The sequence below is a fragment of the Schistocerca americana genome, chromosome 8 (genome assembly GCF_021461395.2).
Source record: "Schistocerca americana isolate TAMUIC-IGC-003095 chromosome 8, iqSchAmer2.1, whole genome shotgun sequence".
NCBI classification, from domain to species: domain Eukaryota; kingdom Metazoa; phylum Arthropoda; class Insecta; order Orthoptera; family Acrididae; genus Schistocerca; species Schistocerca americana.
In genome coordinates this window covers 36,218,210-36,229,916 of record NC_060126.1, presented here as the reverse complement: position 1 = coordinate 36,229,916, position 11,707 = coordinate 36,218,210, and the positions used below count along the sequence as shown (strand labels likewise).

Below are 11,707 nucleotides of genomic sequence, written 5' to 3'. Positions count from 1 at the left end.
TAGTAAATAACCGTTCAGGGCTTATTATTCCCCTCGAACTTCTATAAACTTAAGATACATGGGCCCTGAATGTTATAACAACCGACGTCGCGAACCATTTATAGAGACGTCGGAGACTGTAGGTCCAATATGTGTGTCAATTTAGTGTTTCAGGTCTGTTTCACAAAACTGCTCTTTTGTACGTATCTTATTCCTGTTATTGCTGTTTTATTATTTCATTAAAAACTTAAATGGCTATCTAAGAACATATGATACAGTAGGTGTACCAAGCGCGTCACAACAGTACGACATTTGTTTACTTAATGCTTCCGCATGCCTCATCTCGGGTGATAAGGAGCACAAACCTTCGCCCGCTACAGTACGAGGTGATGGCAGTGGTGAATCACATTTAGACCGTGAGTGGTTCTGTACTGAAAACTGTAAGCGCAGTAGACCACTGGCAGCAAACCGCTACATGACACAGTTTCACTGGAGTGGAGCAGCAGTAGCTCTACGAGGTACGAAAGGTATTAAACTTCCGGGAGCATTGAAACATAACAGAAGCGCAACAAGGTCGCGGTATATCTTTGAGTGTATCTTTGACGCAACATAAAGCAGCATGTGTCAAAATGCTGTCATTGCGCAGGAGTGCAAGATGCTGGAAATTTGGCGACATGAATTGATTCGTTCGTGTTAATGGTAACTGTATAGCAAGTGCCGTAAACAGTGATGTTATCGTTAGCGACAGCTTCTCTGATGCATTCCTTCTTGAGACAAAAATGCTCTTTGATTATCCTGTAAAGTTTATTAATTGTTTAAATGTCACTTGAGTTATTTAAATTATGTTTCCTTCTGTAACAGTGAGATATGGCACCTGGCACAGTTTTGGAATGGACAGTTGACAGTGTTGCGAAGTGGTTAGAATCCCACGACCACAAAGAAATAATAGTTAAGAAATTCGTTGAGAACGAAATAGATGGCAGGGCTCTACTGCTGTTAACTGAGGAAGATATACGTCATGAAATTTTTCAGCAGTGCCCCCAGGTAACGTAGAATACCTTTTTTAATTTTGAATTATTTAAATTCGGATCTTTTTCATGTTATGATTGAACAAACTTTGTGCTGGAATTGACCAGTTGCAGTGTGGTAAAAACACCAATGTACATGATACAGTGTATAATACATTTTGTTGGCCAATATGAATGACACATTTATTATTTTACATGTTTAGCGTGTTGGCGTTTTGAAGAAGTTAATTTCAGACATCCGACGCCTACAGCTGCAGAACCAACAGGCTATTATCGCTTTGGGCTATGACCCAGGTATATTCCTGCATTTTTCGTGCACTGGTTTTCTTCCAAACCAACTGTGTGTGTCCCGTGTGGAGGTAAGATATTGATACCTTATCTATTTTCTGGTTTGTTTTAGGTCTTAGTTCGAAAACATACACAATTTAGTAGGATGTTCTTGTCGTAGTATGATCTTCCAGTCGTCTGCCAGAGCATTTGTTTATATTGAAATACACATACGTGAAACACTTGTATAACCCCCTCACTGTCTGAACTTCTGTATGGATAAAATATGATGAATCACTGTTGTATGAGCTCATATTTTGATTGTGTAGCTATTATGCTGATCTGCACAGACTCTAGACTAAATGAGCTGTTGTAGAATGTTATCTGTGTACAATGGACCATTTGTCACTGAGCAATTCCACACTTTGTGAAACAATGAAAATGGTCTTGAGATAGTAAAATATCATTAGCAAGTTGGAATATGGAGGATTCTAAAGTGTGTAGCATACATTAAAGTTTCTGAAGACACATTTTGTCAGAATTGCCTTCTGCCAGATTATTTTCTTTGTTAGATACAAAAGCATTAAGCCTTTCTTGTCATTTTATTCACATGTTCCCTTGTAAGCCTCTTCTATTGCTGGCATCCCAGATTTAAGCAGTTGTTTCCCTACACTTATCTTCGAATATCGTTGGGAACTGGTATGCGGAATAAAGCACTTGTTTACCAAATTGTACCTGTGCTCAAACTCTAACGACTTTGTCATAAATAGGATGTTAAACTGTAACCATTTTCCCTTCCTGTTTAAGATAAATATTTAGTAACTAGTATTGTCCACATAACTTCACACTGATGCTTGAAGTGTACATGACAAGCTCTTGTCATTATGAAAAGGTTAGTGTGTCTAGCCAATCAGGAAATCTTAGAAATGATCATGTGATTTTGTTGTTTTTAACAACTGTGCTATGTGTAATAGACACTGGTTAGGAAGAGCAAAATATTTGGGAGCGCATTGTAATATGCTTTGTAGATAGTCAGGAATGCTTGCCTCGCATCAGAACAGGTTGACATTTTCATTACAGTAGATTCTATTTGTGTTCCCAATTCTCCTCTCTGTAAAACTTCAGAGAATGTAATAGTAAAATGTCCATAATTCCACATATTCCCTGCTTCCTCTTTCATGTGTCCCTATAACTACATTTGTTAGCTCACATGTAATTTTCTTTAATACATATGATAGATGGTATTCTGTACAACCAGTTCAATCATTGCACACTATTTTCAAATAACTACACAAAGTTCACTGAAGCCTTGTTACTTTACATACATGTTAGTACTTGTGTTCCTGTGTGGATTGTGCAGTAGTTTAAATTCTGTGGCAGTCGTCCCTGGTAACAAACTTGTAAATGAATTGATTTTTTGGTTTTGTGCTCTTTTATAATTTTTGCACATTCTTGTAATTTTGATCTTATTACCTTTGTTCTACAATTAAATTTGTTTTCAATATTTACTGGGCACTTCACTTTCCACAGAACATAGATGCTAGAGGCTTGAATAATAATCCGTCATCACATTCAGTAGGCGAAAGCATAGAATGAAGACATGAAGGTGGAAGAAGTATATAGAGGGGCTATACAAGGGAAATGAACTTGAAGGCTATATTATAAAATGGGAAGAGGGAATATATATGTGAGATAGGAAACTTTGAGAAGAGTTTGACAGAGCCCTGAAAAACCTAAGTATAGAAAAAAGGCCCCTGGAGTAGATTACATTCTGTCAGGAATATTGATGTCCTTGAAAGAGTCATCTGTGACAAAACTATCCCACATGGTGCACACTGGACTCGTACTCAGGAGGACATAGGTTCAAATCCACATCTGACCATCCTGAATTGGGTTGTCTGTGAGTTCCCTAAATCCCTCCAGACAGGATGGTTCCTTTGAAAGGGCACAGCCGATTTCCTTTCCCATCCTGGAATCATTCTGAGTCTGTGCACAGTCTCTAATGACCTCAATGTTGACAAGGCATTAAACTGTGATCTTCCTTTCTTTACTTCACCTCATGTGCAAGATTTATGAGATAGGTGAAATACCATCAAACTTCAACAAGAGTGTAATAATTCCAATACCAAAGAAAGCAGGTACTGACATATGTGAATACTGCCAAACTATCAATTTAATAAGTCATGGTTGCAAAATACTAAAATGAATTCTTTGCGGAAGAATGGAAAAAGTGGTAAAAGCCAACTTCAGAGTTGGAGCATTGGAGAAATGTAGAAACATGCATGGCAATACTGATCATACAGCTCATCTCAGAAAATGGATTAAGAAAAGACAAAGCTATGTTTACAGCTATTGTAGATGTGGAGAAAGCTTTTGAAAATGTTGACTGGAACACTCTCTGAAATTTGGAAGGTTGCAGAGGTAAAATACAGGGAGCGAAAGGTTATTACAACTTGTACATAAAGCAGATGGTAGTTAAGAGTCAAGGGGCATGAAAGGCAAGCCATGATTGAGAAGGGCTGTTATTCATCCTGTACAGTGAGCAGGCAGTAAAAGAAACCAAAGAAAAATTTGGCGAAGTAATTAAAATTCATGGACAAGAAATAAAATCTTTGAGATTTGCCAGTCTGTCTGGCAGGAAAGGACTTGGAAGAGCTGTTGAACAGAATGGACAGTGTCTTGATACAAAAGAAATAAGATAAACATCAACAAAAGCAAAGCAGGGATAATTGAATGCAGTGGAATTAGGTAAGGTAATGGTGAGGGAATTAGATAAAAAAAAAAAACGAGCCACTAGAAGTAATGAGTGAATTGTGCTGTTTGGGCAGCAAAATAACTGATGATGGCAGAAGTAGAGAGGATATAAAATGTAGACTGGCAATGGCAAAAATGGTGTTTCTGAAGAAGATAAATTTGACATAGAATATAGATTAAAGCTTTAGGAAATCTTTTCCAAAGGTGTTTGTCTGGAGTGTAGCCTTGTATGGAAGTGAATGTGGGCAATAAACACTTCTGACAAGAAGACACTTAAGACTTTCGAAACATGGTGCTACAAGAGAAGCTGAAGATTAGATGATTATATCATATAACCATAAATTTGTGACATAACTAGACTAGATCTGGATCGATTGATAGGGGACATTTGGAGACATCAAGGGATGATCAATGAAGTGTTGGAGGGAAGTAGGAGGGGGGGGGGGAGATTGAATTGCAGGTTCAAAAGAATGTAGGTTTCAGTAGTTATTCGGAGATGAAAAGGTTTGCATTCGATAGAGTAGTGTGGAGAGATGCATCAAAGAGTCTTTGGATTGAGGACCACAACAGCAGCAGTCTGTAACTCTTTCACATTAATTGGCTTAGTCTCAAGCTCATTTGTCCTGTTATTTCTTTCTGGTTGCATCTAAGAGTGAAGTCTAGATCCCATGTTATTTTCAGTGGTTTATTGTAAGAATATTATCACTGTTATTGACATCTGCCATATTCCTGCCTAAGAAACTACTAGAATATTTTTATCTGCAAATAAGTACAAACTTTGGGTTAATGGAAACGTCCGATTACACCCATCTGCTTTGACCAGTATGGTGGAAACTCCCATATTGCGACTGACGTCGTTACGTAAACATGACAACAAACACAAAAATAAATCGAAAAACCATCAAACACATATTCCTCCAAAAATATAATGAAACTAATGGGACAAGTGGGAGAAATTGGGGGTTTTTGGGTGGGGACAAACTAAAAATAAACACACGCCACTAAACCAAATGATAAAATAAAATGACCACATCCTTAAAAAAATCAACTAAAAACAATATCCAATGGAATCAAACACTTCCCTTGACCTGTTATCTTTACGACATCTCCACATATAGCTGTCCCTGATCCCAGATGCCAGAACTTTAGTAAGCCTCATTTCTTCGCGACACACAGAACACTTCACAACTTCAGTCAACAGCTGAAGAAATTTTATTAGAGACAACGCACTGGCCCCTATCATCGCCGACAACTGAAAACTGTTGACCTTGTCAGTCATATCCATACCTACCAAAGACACAAACAAAGCGATTTACCAGAATTGACACACAACGAACAGAAAAAAAAAAAACTACAATGACATCAACATAACAAAACCAAAATCGTTAACTCCCTGAAAAATATTCCACTGGAAGCACAGTCACCACCGATACCACACATGTGCAATTCTACCATGGAAGTGAACCCCATATGCCACATAACACGTTACCCATAAACACACCACCAGAGATAACCACCGACCGCAACAATATGCCACTTAATAAACACGCCACACACACAAACTAAACCTAAAACATCACCTAACACACAACACAAAAACGCACCACCGATCACATCAAAACAACACCTACAAACACGCTACTCTCGCAAACTAAACTCAGTGACTTCACACACAACAGCCGCCTTACGTCATGGATCAAAGCCGATGGGTGGAATTGGACGCTTTGGTTGACCCCAAACTTTCACTTATTGTGTAATCAGTAACTAATTTTTAACTCATTTCTGTTCGTTGTTTTGACAGTTGCTTTTATGAAGCAAAGCTGTTTCATCTCAAGATGGCTACATGCACAAAAGCTATTTGGGTTAATGATTCAGTGTTTTTTAATTCGTAACCACCATATAATTTACTATGTTTTCAGTGTTACCTCCCACATACATTCAAATCTCTCATTGTCATAGCAACGTTTCCTCATATTTATGGTAACTAACATGTAACCATAGATACTGTGCTTGTGCAACATCTGTATGAAGGAAAATGGTACTCCTGGTTTGTGTGCTGTATTTTCATGTCATTTAAACAGAAAATATATTAATTTTGCTTGTAACTATGGAGACAAAAAAACTCTGCTCCAGTTTTCTTCCTTGTTTCCACTCCTTTGAAGTGTGTGTTTCAGCTCTAATATCTGAATCATGCATGTGATTGGTCAAAAAGTTCTTAAGGACAGTGAGTGAGTGTTTAGATTCCTTTTATTGTAGTACACACTTCCCTTCCTGTGATCTTCATGAACTTCAGTTTACCATTATGCTTTTTTTAATGTGAGATAGTCTGAAAAACATTGTCGCATTTCTTACTGCTTCGTTTCTTAGACTCTTTGAAGCATCTGTTGTTGACAAGGTAAATTTTCGCCACAAAGTTACCATTTGTCAATATTATAATAAAACTTTCACAGCAATCTTTGCAATCATGGGGCAAACACACTGTATTTAAATTTGTCATGTTAATAATTTACAATAAATCAGGTGAGGGATTGGACTTTCGGTATATAATCTGTCTTTCATATTTGTATGAATGAAATACAGTAAAAATTTATGAAGGGTGAATTTTTATGCTGGGCATGACAAACTCTGGTGATTTGTTGGTAGGCTATTAAAGATGTTGTAGGAGGAAAACTAAATCTTCTGGGAGATGACAGAAGTGGCCATTTTAAGCAAAAAATATTTGTAACATGTATGGTCCATCATAAATGGTTTCTGATGTAATAGCTTGCAAATACTTGTCATTTTTGTGAAATGATTTTTTTCTTATTGTGTAGGTCGTCTCCCACCCTGCCACCCCCCCCCCCCCTTTCAATATATTTTTGACAGTCCATAATAAATTTACCACAGTTGCCTTCACTCTTTAGCAGAGTGTGTGCTGACTCTATTTTGACCGTTAGTTAAGGTGAGCACTCACAATAAACACAATCTAAATTAAAGTCAATTTTCAATTGTCACTACATTTTCAAAAATGTTTGTGTGATGTCGGGAGGTATTGGTGGCCAAATATGTATACCACCACAACCAGTCTGATATGTTGCGTTGCTGAAATGATTGGATGTGGAAAGTCTTGATTGTAATAGAAGTTCATTGCATTCTGTCTGTCGTATAGAACACACTCTAATTGTGCTATCTGTGCATGACTCTGGAACTGACTTAGTATCAAATTGTCACTCTTAACATTATCTGTGCTACTGGTTTTGTAACGCCATGGCTGTAGATCAAATTACTTGAAGAAATACGGGAACTGACCTCTTTTATAAAAACTTTATTTATGGAAAGTTGCTTTCCAGATTTATTATGCCAATTGAAGATGGACGAAAGCCCAAGCTGCTCTCGAATAAAGTTATAAAAGAAGTGGTAGATTGTTGGGTTTTTTCAAGTAATTTTCAGCTTGTGCTGAGCGAGGTGTACAGCGGTTAGCTTACTGGCTTTGCATTTGGAATGATGTCGCTTCAAATTCCCATTTCTTTGATCTAAAAGCAAATTGTCAGTTGTCGTTGCACTGTATCCTTCAATCATAATAGGGAATTTTACTGTGGAAAATAGTCCAAAATTGGATATAGAGTACTCTACATGGCTTCGGTTGGTACGACGACGTGGGAAGTTAGTGTTAATCTCTGTAAACAGTAATTTTCAAGTTAGGCCGGCATAACCTTGTTGAAGCTATTCCTAACTGCTTTATGATGTGGAATATACTTTTTGCCAGTGGCCTGGAAACTGTTTATAATAAGCTTGTGTATCCACATGTCCTCAGTTGTAGTACAGCATTCAAAAAACTGTTCAACCCAACATTCATTAACCTGAAGTGCCTGGGACTTGACTTGATTTTTTGCACATACAGCCATACTCCCATTTTCTTCCAAACCAGTTTGATGAGACCAGTAGTGGGGCTCTGAGGATGCTATTTCAACCCACTGAGAAGAGCATCTTGCAATAACGGGAGGTGTCAGATTAGTTGCAGTAGGGAATCCAAGAAAGTTTTATACATGTATAAATCCTGGGGAGCAAACAAAACTGGCCAAGCCATTCAAGTGATACCCTCACATTCTGTCGCTTCTTCCACCAATTGTGCTCTACGGGACAAGCAATAGCATCCATAAATGGAAAATGGTAGTAAAAAATTGTCTTTTAAAAAAGTAGTTTGACATTAAGGGCCTAGAGGTAGTTGTAAGTGCTGTAGTCTTGGATTAACGTCCACACAGTGGTACTATTAGACAGGAATAAACTACATACATACATACATACATAAAAGATGTAGCAAATAAAGTGCTACAAGAGTTAAAGAAAATACATTATGTTGTAGGTATATTCTGTGACCTTGACAATGCCTTTGTGTGGATCACAGAATTCTACTTACCAAACTGTGTTATGGCATTAATGGGACACCTCTTGTATGGATGGAAACTTATCTTCATAACAGAATACAAGTGTACAGATGACTGACTGAGGTGGAACTTGGACCAAATGAAATAAGTTACATTCTTCCATTTTTCTCACAGCCCTACTTTAATCTTGAGCACATGCAGATTACATGCCGTACATTCATCATTGCATTAGATTTCGAGTATATTTTATTATGTTACCTTTACATTTTTGATTTCTTAACACATTTACATAGTGACCAAATGATGATTAATTTTCAAATAGCAAAAGTGACTAACTTTAAATTTTCCAAGAAATAATTTGTTAAACTATGTAGTATTTAATATCGTTTTTGATATGTACTTGAGCATACTTCCTATACATCTGTTACTTAATTTGGACTGTTGCTTCAAGGGTTGTTGTAATTGTAATGGTGAACATCACAAATAATGGCGCAGCATGGTATGTAGCAGCAGCAAATTGTGAGCAAGCTAACAGTAGTTGTAGGAGAACATATACTACGGGGGGTTCGAGTGTCGGGAGTAAAAGGAGGGAGGACACGGAGTGAGATGAATTCAAAGTTCCACACACAATAGGAAGGAGCTCTGGTTTTGAAGATGTGTGTTTGTGAAGTGAGTCTTAGGGCAGCTTATGGTCACATAGTGCAGTAACAGTACAACCTTGGAAATTTTTGTGAGTCTAATCTACAGTTGGACATAGCATTTCTGTAGGTAATGCAACATTTGTGGACAATCAAGTTTTTGGAGGCAAGTAAAGATAGAGATTGCAGACTGTGCTGCTGAACTCTTATTGATGTATTGTGTGGAATGTGTGAGTTGCAGTGTTGACATTGATTGGCAGGTAGCATTAATGAGTTAATGTAATTGCTGCCTTTATCTGACTTGTTTTTATAGTTAAATCAATTAGTGTTGCCTATGAAACTTCCTGGCAGATTAAAACTGTGTGCCCGACCGAGACTCGAAATCGGGACCTTTGCCTTTTGCGGGCAAGTGCTCTACCATCTGAGCTACCGGAGCACGACTTACGCCCGGTACTCAAAGCTTTACTTCTGCCAGTATCTTGTCTCCTACCTTCCAAACTTTACAGAAGCTGTCCTGCGAACCTTGCAGAACTAGCACTCCTGAAAGAAAGTTTGGAAGGTAGGAGACGAGGTACTGGCAGAAGTAAAGCTGTGAGTACCGGGCGTGAGTTGTGCTTCGGTAGCTCAGATGGTAGAGCACTTGCCCGCGAAAGGAAAAGGTCCCGAGTTCGAGTCTCGGTCGGGCACACAGTTTTAATCTGCCAGGAAGTTTCATATCAGCGCACACTCCGCTGCAGAGTGAAAATCTCATTCTAGTGTTGCCTAGCTTGCTTTGAACATTTTCATCTCCAACTTCCTTTAATCATCATTGGTGCTGTTAGAAGTAGCAGAGAACTGCATAAATTTATTATTAAAAGTAGTTGCACACTGGTACAGGATTGGAATCTAGATTTATAAAGTATTCCAGCCATAGATATTTATATAAATCCACTCGTGTATGAAAGTTTTCCACCAAACTGGCAGTTTAAAAATTAGGATTACAGATTAATGACCCTATTTCCCTTATTGAAAATCTTTCCCTTGTGCTTTACTCCGCGTTTCTTACAGTAGTCTCCTACCCTGTGTCTGTGTTCACCTGCATGTTCTGCTCCAGCACAGTCTTAGTGTATACCCTTTTGTAAGCTCTACATGCAGCCATCAGTCACTGACACACTCATATTTGGCAAGGAAATGTGCCAGTGTGTACAAAGAAAGCAAATCTCTGCAATCAGCCAACCGATGCTACAGCTTGGGCCTCTTGCCCAACAATGCCACACTGCTATACTGTTCCTTTTACAACCTCTCCCATCCCATCCCTTGTTCTTCCCTTGCATGTCCTCACCAACTACCCTAAAAGAGATAGCTATTTGACCCATTTGAATAGGAGCGTAGAGATAAAACTTCTCCCTCTCCCTCCCTCCACTCTGCTTACTACAATGCTAACTGAAAGACAGGTGTACAGACAGGCATATAAAATGTGCAGGCATGTATAAAATATGTAGAAAACATGTACTCAATAAAATTATTTTAGCATAAATTTTACTTCTGTAAAAAAACTTCTACTTGCAGGGCAATGGAGACTCACTCTTGTACCTGTATGGTGGGAGCACACCCCTCGATCAGCAGCAGCAGTATTCAGCAAACCACTCACCGCCACTCTCTGAGGATGGTCGTGCTACTCAACTTCAACCAGAGATATGGAAAGCCCTCATAAGCTTAGGATACTTGTTTGTTGTGACTTGGATCACATCCTTCGTGATGGTTATAGTACATGACCGTGTACCTGATATGAAGAAATATCCTCCATTGCCAGACATTTTCCTCGATAATGTTCCACATATTCCGTGGGCTTTTGGAATGTGTGAATGGACTGGAACACTTTTGCTCCTGATATGGCTCATGGTGCTGGCAATGCATAAGCACAGGTAGGAATGCTATCTAGGATTGATTGAGAGTGCTCTGTGTACTGCTACGTTCATTTTGCTCTATCACTTGTGAGAATGTGATGCTCCTAACATGTATTTTAATGTGGCATTTAGAGCTTTGGTGTTTTAAGAAATTTTTTAGAGGTTCGAAGGTGATTTCAATTTTTTTGCAAAAACTTGGCAGTTCTATTGGCGTAGCATATCATTTCTTTATGATGTGACTGACTAGCTGGGAGAAGACCTTATGTGGACATAAAGTTATGCCATAACTGTTTAGATGTGCACTAATAAGTGCTCTCTGCGGAAAGGCAGTATCAATGCTTAATAAGATGGGCTGCTGGATATCAAGTAGGACCACCCTGCGGGTTCGGGGGTAAGAATAGGCCCTGCCTGTCGTAAGAGGCGACTAAAAGGAGTCTCAAATGTTTCGGCCTTATGTGATGGTCCCCTCTCGGGTTTGACCTCCATCTTTCTAAATTGTTCTGAAGAGCGAGCCAATTGGGGAAGGACGCCTTACATGGTGCACTGTATCTGTCGTGCATTGAGACCTTTAGCCGGCTTTCTCGTCGTTGCAATGGTGTCCTGCTCGTTTTCCAACTCTTGGGTGAGGATCCGTCCCTGGGTGCGATTCCCACGCTGAAGTGTTGCTTTTAGCTGCGATGACGATATTATACATTTTTGCACCTAAGATCCAGCACGGTAGCCAGTCCGTTGTGGTTGGGCCGCCATGTACCCTGTTGATTGTAGCCCCCTGACAACACAGGGATCGCTCT

General features: G+C 38.9%; 1 protein-coding gene across 2 annotated transcripts in view; it reads left to right on the top strand.

The window, feature by feature from the left end:
* Positions 1-340: 340 nt before the first annotated feature.
* LOC124544753 (ceramide phosphoethanolamine synthase-like) overlaps positions 341-11,707 on the top strand; it is a 78,641-nt gene continuing 67,274 nt past the window's right edge. The window contains exons 1-4 of one of the 2 annotated variants that reach the window (XM_047123416.1): positions 341-497; positions 841-1,023; positions 1,211-1,366; positions 10,579-10,934. In XM_047123416.1, the coding sequence (XP_046979372.1) occupies positions 847-1,023; positions 1,211-1,366; positions 10,579-10,934 (689 nt within the window). In that variant the 5' untranslated portion in view covers positions 341-497; positions 841-846. Of the gene's footprint in view, positions 498-524; positions 679-840; positions 1,024-1,210; positions 1,367-10,578; positions 10,935-11,707 lie in introns of those variants that run through there. The other variant, XM_047123415.1, reaches the window with a different exon arrangement.